Here is a 21,986-nt window from a genome sequence, read left to right as displayed (position 1 = left end):
TGCATTGAGAGGCCGATGCTGGGGAACTGAGCCATGTCAGCTTGAGCACAGCACTAATCCTGAGCAGTTGGGCCCCAGTCCAGGCAAATCATCTCCTGTAGCTGTATAACATCTCAAGTCTGGGATATGGTTAATATTTAACTGTTTTCACTTTGAATTTATCTAGATTTCAATTCAAATATATTTGCTTCCTGACACTGTCATAAAAACTTACCACAAATTTGGTAGCTTAGAACAACACAAATTATCTTACAGTTCCAGGATCAGAAGTTCAACATAGTTTCATGGGCTAATAAAATCAAGGTGTCTGCTTTCCCCTTTAGAGTTCTTTCAGTTTCCTTGAGTTTTCCAGCTTGAGAAGGCCACTCCCAGTTGGGCTCTGTGGCACATGCCTGTAATCCCAGTAGCTCAGGAGGCTGAGCCAGGAGGATCACAAGTTCAAAGCCAGCCTCAACAAAAGTGAGGTGCTGAGCAACTCAATGAGACCCTGTCTCTAAATAAAATATAAAATAGGGCTAGGGATGTGACTCAGTGGTTGAGTGCCCCTGAGTTCAATTGCTGGTACCACCCACTACCCCAAAAGGCTACCCCTATTCCTTGGCTTGTAGCTGTTCCTCCAGCTTCAAAACCAGAAGTTGGGAGGAGGGGAGTTCTCCAGTCACATCACTCTGGCCTGTACTTCTCTGCCACATATAAGAACCCCTGTGATTACTTGGACCCTGCCAGATAATCCAAAATAATCTATTTGTAACCTTAACTTCCATTTGTCATAACAGTGTCAGATTCTGGGGATTAGGATGTGGACATCCCTGGGAAGCCATTATTCTGCTCATCTAACAGTAGTCAGCATTCTGAGAATTACATTTCAGACAAATACTTTCTCTCTCTCTCTCTCTCTCTCCTGGTTCTTACTACACTGTTTATTGAAATCTCAGAAGAGTCAATGATCTTTTTTTCCTGTCCTTGTCACACATCAAACCTTGCAAACTAATTAGGGGGAAAAAATGATCCTTTAACTTCCCTTCCTCATGGTATTTCTTTGGACAGCATCTAAGAAACTTTGCCCTACTGGGTTTGCTGTGATCCTGGACAGTGATGCTATTCTATCCTCTGGGACACCAACGTGCTCTCTGCTTACAACTGATGCATGATTCAGGAGAATATTCGTCAACTACAGGGGGTGACATTAAGGTGTGTGTGAGAGGGGATCATTTTCTTGGTATTAATTTTTCTTTCTTCAACTAAGGAGCATCAAGGGAACAATTTGCATAATCATTTTGGCACATCTTTCTGTTCTTTTTTTTTTTATCTTGAATCATGTGTTAGCTACTTCTATTAGGTATCTATTTCCCTGAATCCAATAAATAAATTTCCTAGAAACAATACACATCAAGAAGTGTAAATAACATCTGAGTGTAAATAACATGGTGGGGGGGAGTTCTGGGGAAAAATGATTAAAATATAAGGAAATAACAATCTGCCCTAATTTCATCCCAAGCCAGCTTGTACGCAAATAAAATGAATCAGTTTATAAAATTTTAGAGATTTCACACTAAATTCAAATGGCTGTTTTTGTACCTTTGCCATATGCTCTGTAATTTCTTTCCTAAGACCTTCATCTGCTGTTATATTTAATACATTAGTAAATTTATCCTGACAGTTTTTGTAGTCTCCTATTTAATTATGGAGGAATTTTCAACTTTTTCTGATTCAAGAGCAAATCCATGGAATGAATAGTTAACTAACCCAAGAGTACGTGGGCATCAGCTGGGACTATTTCTTTTTCACATCCTATCCAGGGTACCATCTACCCTCTATCTGGTTCTCCTTGGCATTGACATAATATCTTAACTACTACTAATTCAGATCACCAGATCAAAGATCCTTTGGCTCAGTTTTATAGAGCTTTTTGTCATGGTATTTATAAACACCTGTGGTATACATAGATAAATCCAGAGCTTAACCTCTTTGTTTTTCTACTTTAAACCCAATATTAGCCTGGTTTTGAAAAGGAAGGAAATTGAATATTGGTGGATCAATTTGTAATTAAAACAACTAGGAAAAGAAATCCTTTCTAATATTTACATTTTTCCCTGTTGGATATACTCATTTAGTCTTTGGTTTAATTAAGTCACAAAAGTTTTAACAAGTTTTTAAAGCAGATTTGTTTCATAGATGCTGAATTGTAATCTACTTCCCTCCAATTGCAAAAAAAAAAAAAAGTTTATTATCCAATGGGTAATAAAGATCATGTAAATCCCGACTTACCAGGAACAAGTTCCAAGGAACAAATAAAGATTGGTGAAAAAATTTCATTCCCAGAACAAATGTGCATAATTCAATAAAAGGCTTATTTTTAATTACAAGGTCATTGTGAGCTAGGGCCAGATGTTTTATTTCTGTTTCAGTTTCTACTTTTCTCACGCTAATGTTGCTACATTAGACAACCTCAGCACTCAGTGGATTGCCTTGAGAATCTTCCCACCCTCAGGAGACCTGTGTCAAAGCGTGGCTGTTAGGAGTCAGTGAGGCCTACATCCCAGGTGAGGCACGTGGCACCTGCCTGGCACCCCACAGATGCTGATTCAGTGGCCCTCCTGCTGAGTTCCTTGGAGCCTAATCATCAGGCTGGGATTGAAAGAGCTCTTTGCCTCTGCCTGTTGTGATCACTCCTCCCACAGTTTCTGCTTTTCATTTCTCAACCAGGCAGTGTGATGATTCACTTATCCAGATGGTTCCTGCTTCTCTGCGTGAGAAGTATAGAACCTGGTCACATTAGCTCACACTGCCAAGGATGAAGAGCACCCCAAAGAAGTCTCTTTCTAGTGTCACTTGGTTCATTCTCTTGGGTTGATTCTTCAGTTGGCCCATGTAGTCACATTTGAAATGCTTATATCACAGCTCTTGCTTGCAAATTGCCCATAAGTGAAAATGATAGCGTTTACTAGTTTATTTTGCCTTGGTGTTTCCTATGGAGGAGACTATATGACTTGCTTGTTTGTTTAAGGTAACCCTGGGTCTCATCTCTGAATGCATAAGCATCAGATTCTTCAACAACATACCATTTGACACAGCCACAATTCTTTGTCACTGTTAGAATATGGTCGGGACTATATTGGTTTGCTAGGGCTGCTATAGCAAAGTACCACAAACAGAGCGACTTAAAATAGCAGAAATTTATTCTCTCACAGTTGTGAAGTCTAGATAGCCAAAAGCAAGGTTTTAACAGAGCTGTGTTCCCTCTGAAGGCTCCAGGTAAGAATCTTCCTGGCTTCTGGTTGTCACTGGCAATGCATAGAGTTCCTGAGCTGACGGTAGCATTACTCGAGCGTCTGCCTCCAGGTTCACATGCCTGTCTTCCCTCTGCTGTGGATCTCTGTATTTGTGCTCTTTTTATAAGGACATTAGTCATTGGAGTAGGCCCCACCCTAAAACAGTATAACTCATCTTAGCTAATACATCTGCAAAGATCCTCTTTCTGGATAAGATCACTTTCTGAGGTTCCAATTAACAGGGGGAAGCTATTCAAACCAAGTACAGGGGCGTTACTGAATTAACTTCTTGAATAAATCAATATTTTCTCACAGTATTGAGTATTTAGTTCTATGTCCCTTGCCCCCAAATGCCATGAAATGACAATAAATGAACAAATACTAGGGGACAAGTATCCGAAAATGGTTGTGCATGTGATCTCAAGCCTTGAGACCAAATACAGTCTGGTTGGAAAGAAGAGAAGCTAAATAATTGTCCAAGGGCAATGCTTGGTCCTGCTCGGGGGAATCTCCCACCACTTTCCTTTGGAGGTTGGGTGGCTTCGACACAGACATGTGTCCTGCCAACAACAAAGTATTTGTGCCTGCTCTTCACCAACACTGTACCTACAGGGTATGTGGCTTTGCCTGCTGAAGATTGGGCCTCAAACACTGAGGTGTTCACTCCTCTCATGGGCCCATGAGAACATCTATGCAAGATGACCCAAAAAATGCACAACCAGTTTCAGGCAGTCTAGATAGACCTGGTGATTCCCTTCAGAGAATTTAGGTGGTGGGCTTATCAGAAAAGCTGACTCACAGAGCTGCAGGTAGAGTCAGGACAGTAGCATAGCTGGGCTCACAGAGAGGGGGACTGAACCCAGGATCTATAGCAGCTCTGGGATCTTGGCCTAGGGAGGGATTTGAGGTTCTCACAAGTGTACCTGCTTCTGTGTACCCGGTACAACCCATACCTGCTGTCCTCTTCTCTTACCCACTGATTACTAGTTCTTTTCCTCCATTAGTGCCTTTTTCTCTTCCTCATAGTTTCTTCTGACTCATTTTCTTCATAGTTCTCCTCCCTTCTTATTAATCACACAGCTTGTCCACAACTACAACTCCTGCTGGTCACTGCCTCCTCCTCAGTTTTCTTTAGTTACAGAGGGATTATTATGGTCAACCAAGGGCCCTGTGTCAGCTGTTGGCCCTTTTCTGGATTCACAAACCTGAAAGTAGCTGTGACTACAGGGAGACTAAAAAAGAAATTTCAGAGGTGATGAAACACAAAAACACTGCTGCCTAGCCGGGCATGTGGGCACATGTCTATAATTCCAGCAATTTGGGAGATTGAGACAAGAGGATCGCAAGTTCAAGGCCAGCCTCAGCAATTTAGTGTGGCCCTAGACAATTTAGCAAAACCTGTCTCAAAATATAAAAAAGGCTGGGGATGTGACTCAGTGGTTAAGCACCCCTGGGTTCAATCCCTGGTACCAAAAACACATTGCTTCCTAAGGTTACCTCTTCAGCAGGGCTGAGGTCAAGGCTTCCTATACAACAGCCAATGCATGACCTTGGCGGACACCTACCAGCCTTTGCCCAGGCTTCTACAGGTCATTCATTAGAGAGTGTACAATTGGACTTATTCTTCATCCCCATCCTCTGGTCTCTTTTAGAATTGCTTTTACAGCTACGCTGTGAAGTGATACCTCCACATTGACCAAATGTGTTCTAAATACTGATGTGTATTTTAAGTAGCAGCATTGACTAAAATACATTCATCTATTTATTGTGGGATGTAGTTTAGGATGTAGCCTGGTCCAGTGACCCAGTAACCCTTTATCCTATGGGAGGAATTTTTCACATGTATTACTAACAGGAATTGCTGTGCTTTTTCTGAACAAGTGGTGTGTATACATCTTTGGACATAATGAATCATATAACTCACCCCTTTTTCCTCTCTACTGCCTACTAGAAAGTCAGAACTGAAACTACTATGAGTTTACATGGCCTTACCATATGGATTTTATGCACCATATGGTCAGGTTGTATGTATTTTTGAAATGTATATCAAATTTGTGAAATAAGACCATTTAAAAATAGAAACTATCAGTAATAGTTGTTCATGTGGCAAATATTAAATACCCACTTCTAACATGTGCTTTCTGCACTACGTATACTTTTATCGAATACAGAATGAGTGCTTGTAAAGGAGAAAGCAATCACTGAGGAGTGGGGTGATTACACGTGAGTGAGTCCCAGAAGGATGAAGTCAGAATGAAAAACTCTTCAAAGTATCCCGGAATGTGGTCAAGTGGAGCCCATGCTATACAGAACAGGAGGCCCGTGCTTGTGGGAAAGAAGGTTCCAAAAGCTGAGGCTCACCATTCCTCAGTGAGGGTTTCATTTGCCTCAGTTTGTACTTGTCAACTTTACAAAGCAAAAGGAGAAAATTAACCCAGAAAATATGCCACAAGCACTATAGAATGTATTGCTCTTAAAATACAGCCATGCTTTTTAAAAAGATATTCACAATTTGTTTGCTATATAAACAGTAAATCACAAACATGCCCAATGGGTTCTAAATACAGTACATATATTTTTACTATTAACTCTCAAAAATTGTGGAGGTTCCCAGTGTCTCTGAAGGTTAAGGCAGGAGGATCACGAATTCAAAGTTCAGCAACAGCAAGGGGCTAAGCAACTCAGTGAGACCCTGTCTCTAAATAATATACAAAATAAGGGATCTGGGGATATAGCTCAGTTGGTAGTTTGCCTCGCCTACACAAGGCCCTGGGTTCAATCCCCAGCATCACAAAAATACATAAATACATAACAAAATAGGACTGGGGATGTGGCTCAGTGGTCAAATGCCCCTGAGTTCAATCCTTGGTACCAAAAGAAAAACAAAAACTGTGGAGCTTTATCTCAGCTAGATATAATTAAGGGAAATTTCTTTGTCATGGCCCCATTCAAATAATTTCTTTTCCTTCTGAAAAGAATCCTTTTGATTCATAGAAATAAATTCTTGATTATCTGGTTTAAGTGACTTAATTTTTTTTCCTTTTTTTATTATTGGTTGTTCAAAACATTACATAGTTCCGGAGTAACTAAGGACAGAGTAGGGACGAAGAGCATGAGAAGAAGATTAACATTAAACAGGGACTTAATTTTTTAAAAATAGTAGAAAACCAATCTTTAGTTCTTCCCACTCCCCTGGAAGTGAGCTGAGAGAGGACAGCGCTATCTCATGTGGACTTCCAGCAGACACATGGGAAAGGCAGGCTCCCTGGGGAAGGAGAGGCAGCCGTGGTGTGTGCCCTGGAGCCAAACAGGCTTTGTTAAAAAAAAAAAAAAAAAAAAATGTGTCGTTTGGGATTATTTTGTCATTGTTCCTCACTCTGAAAAGCACAGAGTAAAATGTAATTACTATTCCTATTGCAATGCTATGAAGGAGAGGCTGTGCTATGCTCTTTCCTTTCAGAACAAACCTTCTATTCCCTGAAGCAGATGTTAGGATACAGGTAGAACACCCACCATCTCAGGTCCATATGCAACAAGAATTCTCTCTCTCTTGTCCCTTTTAAGTAGACTGTCATGTATCAAACATGAAGAAGATAAATCAGAATTCTGCTAACTAAAGTGTATTATAAGATAGGATATCAGAGCGGCAATATCTTTAGTTCCAGGATTCCTAACATCCTTTATGTATGTGTCTTGCATAGCTGAACTTACTTCCTTACATGATAAAATGACACCATGATCAGCAAAGCCCTCGAAATTAGTTTTGACTTAGTGACGGGTTTTCCCAAGTGGCATTTCTAGAATTGTAAACTTCAAATGAGTGTGCTTTATAATTTGAAAACCAATCCCTAAGCATTGTGTATCTGCCAAGTACTTTAATGGCTTTTCTTTCTTTCTTGGTGTGTTTGTTTTCAAAAGGATGATATCGGGAAACTGGGCAAGCTGTTGATGCACGGCCCTTTCAATGTCTGGACAATTCACAAGGATCGTTATAAAATGAAGGATTTTATTAGATTTAAACCCAGCCAGAGGCAAATCTATCTATTCGAAAGAGGAATCGTGTTCTGTAAGATTCGAATGGAGCCTGGTGACCAGGGGCCATCTCCTCATTACAGCTTTAAGAAGTGGATGAAGGTAAAGGGGATCCTAATATACCTGGAGTCACCACCATCTGGGGACTGAGAAGAGAGAGATGGTTTCCCCTTATTTTACAGAAGAGGAAACTGAAGCTTTGAGGGGGAAGTTCAACTTGCCAAATGCTTCACAGCTGAGCTGGAATCCATACCCAGGCCTGCCAGACTCTAGACAGGACTTGTCGTCAGTCCCTACAGGGCTGGGGAAGGCATAGGGGTGGCTGCATGCTAGATAAGACAAAAGGGACCTTTCTGTGGCTTGTCTGGAAAAACTAATCAGTGAAAGTAAAGAGGAATCTTTCCTCTGGGCAGATTTGGTGATTAAAGCACAAGCTGGGTCTCATCTTAATCTTCTCAATGTTATATTTTTGTGTATAAATGCAGACAGCATCCTCACTCTGACCGTGGGGGTCCATAAACCCCCTATCCACATCAAGTCTTATCTTTCACCTGAATAGGAAATGTTTTATAGCCTGCTAGCTATGAGACAGACACACACAGAGACATACACACACACACTCACTTATATCTTGTGATTAATTAAAGCTATCAATTCATGTAGTTTTCTTTATTTATATTTCTTAATGGATACTCATTCAATTACCATTAAACAGAGATTTGTGAAGTAGGTGTTACAGAAGAGGTGATTTCTTCACTCAAAGGTCAAGTGCTACAGCCCTCCTCAGGGAAAGCATATCTTTGAAACAAACAGAACAGGGGATGCTGTACCAGACTGTGTTTTATGCTGCTTTGGGGACATGCACAGAGGAAAGCAAAAAACATTTGGAAGGAAGATGAAAGAAACCTGTTAAGGGTAGAAAAATATTAGAGGGGCAGATTGACAATTTAAATGTCAAAAAAAATGCTGATACAGAACACTTCTTTCTTTACAATAGTTGGTGACACTTTCAATTCGCCCACTTGGAAGGGGGAGCAATAAAAAGTTTGAAATTGCCAACCGAAATGGACTTGAGAAATACATCCTGCAGGTAAAGCCCACACCTCGTTCTTGGTTTTCCTTTGCTCTTTCCCTCTTGTGTTTCCGTAATTCGACGAGGGATCTTCTGTCTCTTTACTCTAAAGATCACGCAGAGAACAAAAGCCCTGTGCTTAATACTCAGGGTGATCTGACACTCATAGCATTTTCTTACCTGTAATTGCAGGCAACCTCAAAAGAAATCAGAGATTGTTGGTTTTCAGAAATAAGTAAATTATTGATGGAACAACAAAACAATATTAAAGGTAGGTTATCTCTGCTGACTTCAGTCTGGAGCATTATTCTGATTGCAATGGGGGCAGGCTGGGGATGTTGTCAAAGAATGTTTTGTCAGAAAATTAACTGTGGTCACATGTTCATGCCTGTGCTTGCTTTAAATTGACTGGGTTTGGGGGAGGGGCACAGTTGTGTGTGGTTGCACTGAAATGTCCCTTTTAGTTATGTTCCTACACACACCTAATTGCTAAGGTCAACTGCTCCCAAAAGCCACCTGAGAAAATATGAACAGGGAGTCAAATAGCCAACATTACCTTTCAGAAACTGTGTTACCTTTTTTCCAAAGTTGAGATAAAATTCACATATCATAAAATTTGCTCTCCTATTAAACCGTATGATTCCAGTACTTTAGCCTATTCACAATTGTACAAGGTTGTCTAATCATCCCCACTCTAATTTTAATTCTAAACTGGAACATTTTTATAACACCTCACTAAAAAAATCCTGTATCTATTACCAGTCATTCCCCATCTCCCCCCACCCACCCCGCAGCTGCTGGCAACCACTAATCTACTTTCTATTTGATTTTCTTACTCTAGATACTATAAAAAAGTAACTCTTCCTGTCAAGATGCTTTCACTTAGCATTTTTTTTTCAGGTTTTATCCACATTGTAGCATATATCAGTACTTTCTTCCTTCTTATGGCTAAATTATACTCCAGTGCTTGGATGTACCATTGTCTTAGTTCATGTTTTGCTGCTATAACAGAATACAATAGACTGGGTCATTCATAATTATCAGAAATTTATTGGCTCACAGCTCTAGAGATTGGGAAGTCCAGGATTAAGGGGCTGGAATCTGCTCAGGGTCTTCTCTGCTTCATCCCACGTGGCAGAAGGTAGAAAGAGAGATGAAGGAAAGAAAGGAGAGAGCGCTCATGTGTACACACACACATGCACATGTGTGTACATGGAAGGAGGGCAAACTTGTCCTTTTATAAGGGCCCACTCTTGTGATAACAAAACCACCCCACAATAATTGTATGAACCCATTCATGAGATTAGTGCCCCTATGACCCAAATATCTCCTATTAGGACCCACCTTCCACTGGGGATCAAGTTTCCAACACAGGGGACACATTCAAATTATAGCAATCATATTTGTTTATCCATTCATCAGGTGATGAACATTTGGGTTATTTACACTTTGTGGGTTTTGTAAATAGTGGTGCTACATATTTTCATGTAAGTTTTTTTTTTTAATGTGAGTCCTTATTTCTAAGTTTCTTGGATATTGAAGTGGAATTGCTAGATCCTATGTTAATTCTAGTTAACTTTCTGAGGAGCTTCCAAATTGTTTTCCAAGGCAGTAGCACCATTTCAGATTCACACCAGCAATAAATAAAGGTTCCAATGCTCATTATTATCTATTGCCGAAGGGGGTTATAGCTCAGCGGTAGAGTGCTTACCTCTCACATGTGAGGCACTGAGTTCGATCCTCAGCACCACATAAAAATAAATAAATGAAGTAAAAAGATATTATGTCTATTTTTTAAAAATATTTTAAAAAATAATAATTATTATTGCCATCCCAGTGGGTATGAAATGATAGCTCATTGTGATTTGATTTGCATTTCCCTATAACTAGTGATGTCAAGTATCTTTTAATGTGCTTATTGGCCTTAGGTATATATTTTCTTTGAAGAAAAATCTATGACCTTTGCCCTTTTTTTTTTTTTTTTTGGTACCTGGGATTGCACTCAGGAGCACTCAACCACTGAGCCACATCCCCAGCCCTAATTTATATTTTATTTAGAGACAGAGTCTCACTGAGTTGCTTAGCACCTCGATTTTGCTGAGGCTGGCTTTGAACTCATGATCTTCCTACCTCAGCCTCCCAAGCCTCTGGGATTACAAGTGTGTGCCACAGTGCCCGGCTCCTTTGCCCATTTTTAATTGGCTTCTTTTATGGTTGAGTTGTAGTGCTAGTTGGATACCAGAACTCCTGTCAAATAACATTTTGCATTTGAGCGTTTGTTTTCACTTTCTTGGGAGTGTTCTTTGAAGCACAAATTTTTTTTTTACTTTGATGAAATTAAATTTGTCTGGTTTTTTTCCTTTAGTTGCTTATATTTTGGATATTTAAAAAACCATTGCCTAATCCAAGGTGATGAAGGTTTATACCTAAGATGTCTTCTAATAATTTATAGCTTTAACTCTTGCATTTAGGTCTTTGATCCATTTTAAGCTAATTTTTTAAAATTCTTTAGTTGTAGATGGACACAATACCTTTATTTATCTATCTTTATGTGGTGCTGAGGATCAAACCCAGTGCCTCACCTGTGCTAGGCAAGTGCTCTACTACTGGGCCACAACCTCAGCCCCTGATCTAATTTTTGTGTGCTATTCTTTACCATCATTGTAGACTGTTGTTTTCCAAGGCTACCCCAAGAAGGAAGGGGAAGTTAGGAACAGGGTGAGTTAAGACACCACAAATCTCACTGCTCAGACTGAGGTTCATTTTGAACAAATGATCTCCAGATTTCACTGCAAACCTTTAATTTCCAGTTTTCTGAAAAAAAAAATGTTACTGACAATTTTTGCCAGCTTTACCCCACACTTTCATGGTAAAGAGAATTTTTGAAAGTTTTGTTCTCCACCATTTTCACTAATGTCACTCACAGTAATTGAAAGTCATCTTTACCCTTTCACATTTGTATCATTTAAAGGATCCTCAATCCTTCTCATAACAGGGGAGGGGAAATTCACACCAGCCTTCATAAATGAAGTTCCAAGTGGTCAGGTAACATTGCTAGGGTTGAGAAATGCCAATCTTATGTGAAAAATCTATCCCTGTCATTTATTCTGGCAATGATTTATGACAAACACACACGCACACAGACACACCACACACACATAAAGTTGTATAAAGTAAGGAAAATTGCATAAAAAATGAAAAGATAAATTTTATCTTTAGAGACTTGGCAAGAATGCAACCATTTCTCACTCTTTCTGTGTCTCCTCTGATCATCATCTAGCGGGAGGACCGGAGGGCAGGTGTGGAGAATGTGCACAGAGGGGTTTTCCATATGGATAGATGTGGAAAAAGATACACTGAGAAGTAGGACTGGAAAACTACTACTTCTGTTTCTTGTCACAAGAAAGTAACAAAAGTTCTTGATTTAAACTCTAGGCCTCTACCAGGATAGATAAGTTGATTTTAATTTGCATAGAAACTATGATTACTTTTGCTTTTCAGCTATTAATACTACATTGAATGTGGTAATTAAGTCTGAGTGCCCTTAAGGCTTAAAACAGAAAGGTAGGAAAAAGTAACTTGGTTTCTCACAGGAACAACATTCTCATTACAAGATTGTTCTAGAAATACTTACTTCTTAGATCAGCATTTCTCAAAGTGGAGTTTAGGGACCACCTGCCTAAGAATGACTTAAAGGACTTGAATACAGGTTTTAAGATCCCTACCCCAGAACTATGGAGTTGGAATAGCTAGGGTTAGTGCCTTGGGATGCACATTTTAGCTTATTAAAGTTTCTACACAGGAACCTTATACCACAATTTTTAAACATCTTTATTCAGATATATTGACATTAATAAATAAAAAAATTGACAGTCCTCAGATCAAAGACCTAAATGCAAAATTTAAACTATAAAACATAAAACATTTAGAGGTAAATACAGGACAAAATGGACATGGTCTTTAGATGACTAGATAAGATACTAAAACCATGTCATCTAAAGAGGCTAGAAGATCTGTTAGGCAAAAAGGCATTTATTTGGGATCTTAGAATTATGATTTAGGGAACACAGACTTCACCAGAAACCAGAATGTGTCCATGTATCCCATTAGGAAAAGGTTTAGAGAGGTTTTTGTTCGTTTGTTTGGTTGGATGGTTTAGTTTGGTTTTTGAACTGGGGATTGAACCCATGTAGTATTTTTAAGGGTTAAAAAAAGTGGGAGGAGGTTTACATGAGTTATGTAGGGTTTTTACCAAGAATTACAATTGGAGGGCTGGGATTGTAGTTCAATGCCAGAGTGTTTGACTTGCTCATGTGAGGCACTGGGTTCGATCCTCAGCACCACATAAAAATAAATAAATAAAATAAAGATATTGTGTCCATCTACAACTAAAAAAAAACAATTAAAAATAAAAAGAATTATAATTGAAGGATAAATTTACTTCTATAGCTCATTGGTCTAGTAAATACCATTGCAGACCATACATTCTAGGAAAGAGCATAAGATGCACAGTCCTCGGGATGTTTCTTCTCATCAAATAACTTTTTTTTGGCATGTCAGCAATTTCATAAAGGGTTCCCCCACAAAAAAAAAAAAAAAAAAAATAGAGCTGCCACCAAATTAGGTCACTACTACTGATTTTCTTTCACAATCCATAAAATTTTTAAAAATTGGATTTCATCAAAGTTAAAATCATCTGCTGTTCAAATTTAATTTAAAAATCATGAAAAGATAAACCACACACTGAAAGAAAAAATATCTTTTTGGTACTGGGGATTGAACTCAGGGGCACTCAAAAACTGAGCCACATCCCCAGCCCTATTTTGTATTTTTTTAGAGACAGGGTCTCATTGAGTTGCTTAGCACCTCACTTTTGCTGAGACTGGCTCTGAACTCGTGATCCTTCTGCCACAGCCTCCCGAGTTGCTGGGATTATAGGCATGCACCACCCTGTGCCTGGCTGAAAGAAAATATTTGCAGAACATGTAACTAAAGACTTGTATCTAAGGGGTATACAAAGCTCTCAAAACCCAATGAGAGAACAATAAACAAAATATTTGGGGATGGGGATGTGGCTCAAGCGGTAGGGCGCTCGCCGGGCATGCGCGCGGCCTGGGTTCGATCCTCAGCACCACATACCAACAAAGATGTTGTGTCCGCCGAGAACTAAAAAATAATAAATATTAAAAAAAATTCTCTCTCTCTCTCTCTCCTCTTTCACTCTCTCTTTTTTTTATTGGTTGTTCACAACATTACAAAGCTCTTGACATATCATATTTCATACATTAGATTGAAGTGGGTTATGAACCCCCAATTTTACCTCAAATGCAGATTGCAGAATCACGTCGGTTACACATCCACAATTTTACATAATGCCCTATTAGTAATTGTTGTATTCTGCTACCTTTCCTATCCCCTACTATCCCCCCTCCCCTCCCCTCCCATCTTCTCTCTCTACCCCATCTACTGTAATTCATTTCTCTCCTTGTTTATTTTCCCATTCCCCTCACAACCTCTTATATGTAATTTTGTATAGCAATGAGGGTCTCCCTTCATTTCCATGCAATTTCCCTTTTCTCTCCCTTTCCTTCCCATCTCATGTCTCTGTTTAATGTTAATCTTTTCTTCCTGCTCTTCCTCCCTGCTCTGTTCATAGTTGCTCTCATTATATCAAAGAAGACATTTGGTATTTGTTTTTTAGGGATTGGCTAGCTTCACTAAGCATAATCTGCTCTAGTGCCATCCATTTCCCTGCAAATTCTATAATTTTGTCATTTTGTATTGCTGCATAGTACTCCATTGTGTATAGATGCCACATTTTAGGGCATCTGGGTTGGTTCCACAGTCTAGCTACTGTGAATTGTGCCGCTATAATCATCGATGCAGCCGTATCCCTATAGTGCGCTCTTTTAAGGTCCTCAGGGAATAGTCCGAGAAGGGCAATAGCAGGGTCAAATGGTGGTTCCATTCCCAGCTTTCCCAGGAATCTCCAAACTGCTTTCCAAATTGGCCGCACCAATTTGCAGTCCCACCAGCAATGTACAAGTGTACCCTTTTCTCCACATCCTTGCCAGCACTTGTTGTTTGACTTCATAGCGGCTGCCAATCTTACTGGAGTGAGATGGTATCTTAGGGTGGTTTTGATTTGCATTTCTCTGACTGCTAGAGATGGTGAGCATTTTTTCATGTACTTGTTGATTGATTGTATATCCTCCTCTGAGAAGTGTCTGTTCAGGTCCTTGGCCCATTTGTTGATTGGGTTATTTGTTATCTTATTGTCTAATTTTTTGAGTTCTTTGTATACTCTGGATATTAGGGCTCTATCTGAAGTGTGAGGAGTAAAAATTTGTTCCCAGGATGTAGGCTCCCTATTTACCTCTCTTATTGTTTCTCTTGCTGAGAAAAAACTTTTTAGTTTAAGTAAGTCCCATTTGTTGATTCTTGTTATTAACTCTTGTGCTATGGGTGTCCTATTAAGGAATTTGGAGCCCGACCCCACAATCTGTAGATCGGAGCCAACTTTTTCTTCTATCAGACGCAGAGTCTCTGATTTGATATCAAGCTCCTTGATCCATTTTGAGTTAACTTTTGTGCATGGCGAGAGAAAGGGATTCAGTTTCATTTTGTTGCATATGGATTTCCAGTTTTCCCAACACCATTTGTTGAAGATGCTATCCTTCCTCCATTGCATGCTTTTAGCCCCTTTATCAAATATAAGATAGTTGTAACTTTGTGGATTAGTCTCTGTGTCCTCTATTCTATACCATTGGTCCACCCGCCTGTTTTGGTACCAGTACCATGCTGTTTTTGTCACTATTGCTCTGTAATATAGTTTGAAATCTGGTATCGCTATACCGCCTGATTCACACTTCCTGCTTAGAATTGCTTTTGCTATTCTGGGTCTTTTATTTTTCCATATGAATTTCATGATTGCTTTATCTATTTCTACAAGAAATGCCGTTGGGATTTTGATTGGCATTGCATTAAACCTATAGAGAACTTTTGGTAATGTCGCCATTTTGATGATGTTAGTTCTGCCTATCCATGAACAGGGTATATTTTTCCATCTTCTAAGATCTTCTTCTACTTCTCTCTTTAGGGTTCTGTAGTTTTCATTGTATAAGTCTTTCACCTCTTTTGTTAGGTTGATTCCCAAGTATTTTATTTTTTTTGAGGATATTGTGAATGGAGTGTTTTTCCTAATTTCCGTTTCAGAAGTATTGTCGCTGATATACAGAAATGCTTTGATTTATGCGAGTTGATTTTATATCCTGCCACTTTGCTGAATTCATTTATTAGTTCTAGTAGTTTCTTTGTAGACCCTTTTGGGTCTTCTAGGTATAGAATCATGTCATCTGCAAATAGTGATAATTTAAGTTCTTCTTTTCCTATTTTTATGCCTTTAATTTCTTTCATCTGTCTAATTGCTCTGGCCACTGTTTCGAGAACTATATTGAATAGAAGTGGTGATAGAGGGCATCCCTGTCTTGTTCCAGATTTTAGAGGGAATGCCTTTAACTTTTGTCCATTCAGAATGATGCTAGCCTGAGGCTTAGCATAGATAGCTTTTACAATGTCAAGGAAAGTTCCTGTTATCCCTAGATTTTCTAATGTTTTGAACATAAAGGGATGCTGTACTTTGTCGAAGGCTTTCTCTGCATCTATCTAGATGATCATATGGTTCTTATCTTTAAGTCTATTGATATGGTGAATAACATTTATTGATTTCCGTATGTTGAACCATCCTTGCATCCCAGGGATGAATCCTACTTGATCATGGTGCACAATTTTTTTGATGTGTTTTTGTATTCGATTCGCCAGAATTTTATTGAGGATTTTTGCATCTAGGTTCATTAGAGATATTGGTCTGTAGTTTTCTTTCTTTGAGGTGTCTTTGTCTGGTTTCGGAATCAGGGTGATGTTGGCCTCATAGAATGAATTTGGAAGAGCTCCCTCTTTTTCTATTTCCTGAAATAACTTGAAAAGTATTGGTATTAATTCTTCTTTAAAGGTTTTGTAAAACTCCGCTGTATACCCATCCGGTCCTGGACTTTTCTTGGTTAGTAATCTTTTGATGGCTTCTTCAATTTCATCCATTGATATTGGTCTGTTCATATTGTGTGTATCCTCCTGACTCACTCTGGGCAAATCATATGACTTAAGAAATTTATCAATGTCTTCACTATATTCTATTTTATTGGAATATAGGTTTTCAAAATAATTTCTAATTGTCTTCTCTATTTCTGTAGCATCTGTTGTGATATTGCCTGTTTCATCCCGTGTGTTAGTAATTTGAGTTCTCTCTCTTCTTCTCTTCATTAGCATGGCTAAAGGTCTGTCGATCTTATTTATTTTTTCGAAGAACCAACTTTTAGTTTTGTTAATTTTTTCAATAGTTTCTTTTGTTTCAATTTCATTGATTTCCACTCTGATTTTAATTATTTCTTGCCCTCTGCTACATTTGCTGTTGTTTTGCTCTTCCTTTTCTAGGGCTTTGAGATGAAGTGTGAGCTCATTTATTTGTTGTTTTTTTCTTTTTTTGAGGAATGACCACCAGGCGATGAATTTTCCTCTTAAAACTGCTTTCATTGTGTCCCATAGATTCCGATATGTTGTGTCTGTATTTTCATTTATCTCTAAGAATTTTTTTATTTCCTCCTTTATGTCTTCTGTAACCCATTGATCATTCAGTAACATATTGTTCATTTTCCATGTGATGTAGGATTTTTCCTTCCTTCTTTTATCATTGATTACCAGTTTCATTCCATTATGATCAGATAAAATGCATGGTATTATCTCCACCCCTTTATATTTACTGAGGATTGCCCTATGGCATAATATATGGTCTATTTTTGAGGAGGATCCATGTGTTGCTGAGAAAAAAGTATATCCATTTGATGATGGTTGATATATTCTATATATGTCAGTTAAGTCTAGGCTATTGATTGTGATATTGAGTTCTATAGTTTCTTTATTCAACTTTTGTCTGGAGGATCTGTCCAATGGTGAGAGAGGTGTGTTGAAGTCACCCATAATTATTGTGTTGTGGTCTATTTGATTCTTGAACTTGAGGAGAATTTGTTTTATGAATGTCGCAGCACCATTATTTGGTGCATAAATATTGATAATTGTTATGTCTTGTTGGTGAATGGTTCCTTTTAACAGTATATAATGTCCTTCCTTATCCCTTTTGATTAACTTAGTCTTGAAGTCGATTTTATTCGATATGAGGATGGCCACCCCTGCTTGCTTACGAGGACCGTGTGCGTGGTATATTTTTTCCCATCCTTTCACCTTCAGCCTGTGTATGTCTTTTCCAATCAGATGTGTCTCCTGGAGGCAGCATATTGTTGGATTTGTTTTATTAATCCATGATACCAGCCTATGTCGCTTTATTGGAGAGTTTAAGCCATTAACATTCAGAGTTACTATTGATATATGGTTTGTACTTCCATCCATGTTTGATTATTTATCCTTTTTTAAAAAAATTTAGTTTGTTTCTCCATGATTATCTTTCCCCTCGCCCTCTGTCTTTACTGAGGCACTTCCCACTGATGGTTTTGGTTACTGTTTTTCATTTCTTCCTCGTGTAGTGTTTTGCTCAAAATGCTTTGCAATGCTGGTTTTCTGGCTGCAAATTCTTTTAACTTTTGTTTATCATGAAAGATTTTTATTTCGTTGTCATACCTGAAGCTTAATTTTGCTGGATACAGAATTCTTGGTTGGCATCCATTGTCTTTCAGTGTTTGAAATACATTGTTCCAGGACCTTCTTGCTTTCAGTGTCTGTGATGAAAAATCCGTTATTAACCTTATTGGTTTACCCCTGAATGTAATCTGTCTCCTTTCTCTTGTAGCTTTTAATATTTTCTCTTTGTTCTGTATATTGGATATCTTCATAACAATGTGTCTTGGCGTTGGTCTACTGTGATTTTGTGTGCTTGGTGTCCTGTATGCATCTTCAATTTGTATATCTGTTTCCTTTTTTATTTCTGGAAAGTTTTCTGTAATTATTTCATTCAGCAGGTTACTCATTCCCTTGGTTTGAATCTCTGTACCTTCTTCTATCCCGATGACTCGTAAGTTTGGTTTTTTTATGTTATCCCATAACTCTTGGATGTTTTTCTCGTGATTTTTTTACCAGCCTTTCTGAGTTGTCTAGACTCTTTTCAAGATGATATATTATGTCTTCATTATCTGACGTTCTGGCTTCTACTTGCTCCACTCTGTTAGTGATACTCTCAATTGAGTTTTTAATTTGGTTTATCGTTTCCTTCATTTCTAGAATTATTGTTTGATTATTTTTTATAATCTCTATCTTCTGATAAAGATGCTTAACTTCTTCTTTTATCTGTTTATGTAATTCATTCTCAATGTGTTCTTTCGCTGCTTGAATTTGCTGTCTTGTATCCTCTTTAAGATTCCATTCCATCTGTCTAAGGTGTTCCTTGAGTTCTTTATATGACCATTTTTCTGATGACTCTAGGTCCTCCTGAATATTTAGGCTGTCCTGCATTGTTTGTACTCCTTTTCTTCCTTGCTTTTTGAAGCTGCTTATGTTACTTCTTGTTCTGTTTGACTGCTGAGTTACTGTTTACTCCTATAAATTTATTTGATGCTTGGGAGGAAAGGTATTAGAAGGGAAGGGAAGAAGTCACTTCACCTGCTGTTGATCTCCATCCAGCCCAGTTTCCATGACACATGGAGCAGAAGTCCACCAATGAATGTCTGCCACCCTTGGAATAATGTAGGGTAAGTAAATTTCAGGACAGACAGGACATACTTGTTCATTAAGTAAGAAGCCAGGTAGCAGGTACAAAAGGTGAGCCCGATTAGGGACCCCTGCGAGCTCATCTGTCAACTTGCTCCCTTTTCGGGGGGAGAGGCGGTGCCCAGCCGCCCTCCAGAGCCCCCAATCAGTGCCTCACTCTCTCTTTAAAAAAAAAATATTTGAACTGACACATCACTAAAGAAGATATACAAATGGCAAAGATCCACTTTAAGTGATTTTTATTGTTGTTTTTGTTTTTGTTTTGTGTATGATGTGAGATATGGATCAAAGTTCAGGTGTTGATATATTGATATCTGTTGATATATTTGCATATTGATATCTAGTTGGTCTATGAAATTTGTTTAAAAGACTCTTCTTTCTCCAACTGACTATTTATAGAAGTGAGACGATTTATATAAGTGCATCTGTTTCTGGATGTTCTATTCTTTTCCATTGATCTATTTGTCCATCTTGACATTAACTTCCTCACTATCTCAAATACTATAGCTTCATAATAAGTCTTAAAATCAGATAATTTGAGTCTTCCAACTTTGTTCTTCCTTTTGATGTTGTTTTGGTTATTCTATGTTCTTCACATTTTCATATACAGTTGTCCCTTGGGATTCATGGGGTATTGGTTCTGTATATATGCTCAAATTCCTTATGTAAAATGGAATAGTATCTGCACATAATCTATACACATCTTTTTTCCCCCTTTTTTCCAATGCTGGGGATCAGATCCAGGGCTTTCCAGATGCTATACCCCTAGCCCTGTGCACATTTTCTTCTATACTTTAAGTCATCTCTAGATTCCTTATAATACCTGATACAATGTAAATGCTACATATATAGTTGTTACACTCTATTGTTTAAGGAATAAGATTTTTTAAAATTCTGTGCATGTTCATTACAGATGTAATTTTTTCCAAATATCTTCTGTTTACAGTTGGTTGAGTCCATGGAGGGAAGAGATACAGATACAGAGAGTCAACAGTATATTTTAGAATGAGCTTATCAATTTCTGGGGGAAAAGAAAACTTGCTGAGATTTGATTGGGATCACTTTAGTGATCTATAGGTCAATTGACTTTTTCCACAATATTAAGCAAAATCTACAATTTAAATCTTAACTGAATCTCTCCTGATTAGCCCTGGCCTGTAGTAAAAAAGACACATTTATTTGGAAGGTAAAAATGTATTTATTCAGCTAAAATTCAGACATACATTTCCCAAACCCTCCTCAAGGCCTGGCACCATGCTCTTCTAGGTTATGACAGGAAGGTATAATCCAGATAATAAGCTAACCAGAACCAGCATGTAGTTTCCATTAAAAGAAAAGAAAGAAAAGGAAAAAAAAAAAAAACCCTGAAAGCCCCACAGTTGTCCCAGTCCCTTTTTTCACAGATATGCAAACTGAGGGTCAGTTTTACCATGAGTGACATTTTACAAGGGCTCTAAGAACTCGGAAAGGCCCATAGTGAGTGGGAGGCAGAGCCTTGAGCTGGACCCTGTGAGGAGATGAGACTCTCAGGGGCAGAATAGAGACTCAGGGGCACCCAGGCAGTGGGGGAGGGTGGTATGCAAGTTCCAAGTTCAGGAATGTCAAGAACATCGGTCCCTTGTATATGTCTAGCACTTCACAAAGATCTGACACAGAACCATTATCACCCTATAGCACCTTTCATCCTTAGGGATTCTTGGGCCTAATAATTCTATGCAATGAGCAAGGCATAAGATACCTGGGGTTATGGGTGAGAAGGACACTGGGAGCCAGGGAGGGATTGGAGACAGCCTAGCAGCAGAGGGCATTGTATCCAAAGGATGTTATGGAGTCAGAGTTTGGTCAGGGAAGAGGAATGTTTAACAAATACATGGGGAGAGGTCAAGGAGGGAGATGGGCCCTGTGGTTTGGGACGTCTTTGTATGATGGGATGGTCTAGGGGGCTGTGGGGAAAGCCCACGGGGCAGGCAGCTTTGTGATGGCAGCACTTAGGTGGGATACAAGGCAAGGTAGAAACCAAGTCCACAGTTCCATCCTAGTCACTGGGCAACATGTTCTGGTCACTTGGATAATAAAAGATGCCCCTGGAGTCCTTCGAAGACCACAAAGCTGCCTCCAAGAGAGAACATAGGCAGTGGTGATTTGAATCCTGGCTTGAGAGGTCATGGGTAGAGTTGGAAGAAATGCCATTGAGATGAGAGAGTAAGCCTCATATATCAGGCTGAAGAGTTCAGATTTTAGGCTGTTGTAGGCAACAAAGGGGTAGGCAGGTGGGGAAGCCACTCGAGTTGAGATGTGTTATTTTTCTTACACCTAGGATGACATCCAAATAAAGAATATGATTCTTATTACTGTCCAGAGGTTTGTGATCTACCCCTCACCTGATCATATACTTTGGGTTCAAGTGGAAAAAATAAGTACTTCACAGGCACACTGTTTAGTTCTTAATTCAGTACTAAGGGAGCTAATTGTTGAAATATGGATGGACCCACAGTCCAGGCACAAAGGGAACCCAGCAGGATGGGTGGGAGAAACAATGGCTACCAGAGACAGGCAAGCCAGAAACTGTTTCTGAATAAGTAGGAAAATAAGATTAAGATCTATACACGGGCTGGGGTTGTAGCTCAGTGGCAGAGTGCTTGCCTCTCACGCGTGAGGCCCTGGTTTCGATCCCCAGCACCACATAAAAATAAGTAAATAAAAATAAAGATATTGTGTCTATCTACAACTAAAAAAAGTTTTTTAAAAAGATCTATACACTTTGATATATTTTATAGTATTCTATGTATACATGTATGAAAAATCAATATATACAATCCATTCAAAATAGCTTAAATTTG

At 38.8% G+C, this 21,986-nt stretch overlaps 1 protein-coding gene across 8 annotated transcripts in view; it reads left to right on the top strand.

Annotated features, from left to right (window-relative positions):
* Nucleotides 1–21,986, top strand: part of MCF2L2 (MCF.2 cell line derived transforming sequence-like 2) — a 247,921-nt gene that overhangs the window by 209,876 nt on the left and 16,059 nt on the right. For all 8 annotated transcript variants that reach the window (XR_014022845.1, XM_081300602.1, XM_081300604.1 and 5 more), the window contains exons 23-25: nt 7,191–7,406; nt 8,302–8,394; nt 8,569–8,647. Coding sequence is in view for 7 of the 8 variants with exons in the window: in XM_081300602.1 (XP_081156728.1) it covers nt 7,191–7,406; nt 8,302–8,394; nt 8,569–8,647 (388 nt within the window). In the remaining variant the exon portion in view is untranslated. The remainder of the gene's footprint in view (nt 1–7,190; nt 7,407–8,301; nt 8,395–8,568; nt 8,648–21,986) is intronic.

Source organism: Spermophilus citellus (genome assembly GCF_964194105.1).
Source record: "Spermophilus citellus genome assembly, chromosome: 7".
In the NCBI taxonomy this organism is placed as follows: Eukaryota; Metazoa; Chordata; class Mammalia; order Rodentia; family Sciuridae; genus Spermophilus; species Spermophilus citellus.
Note: the sequence above shows the minus strand (reverse complement) of the source record. Positions and strands in the feature narration are given on the sequence as shown.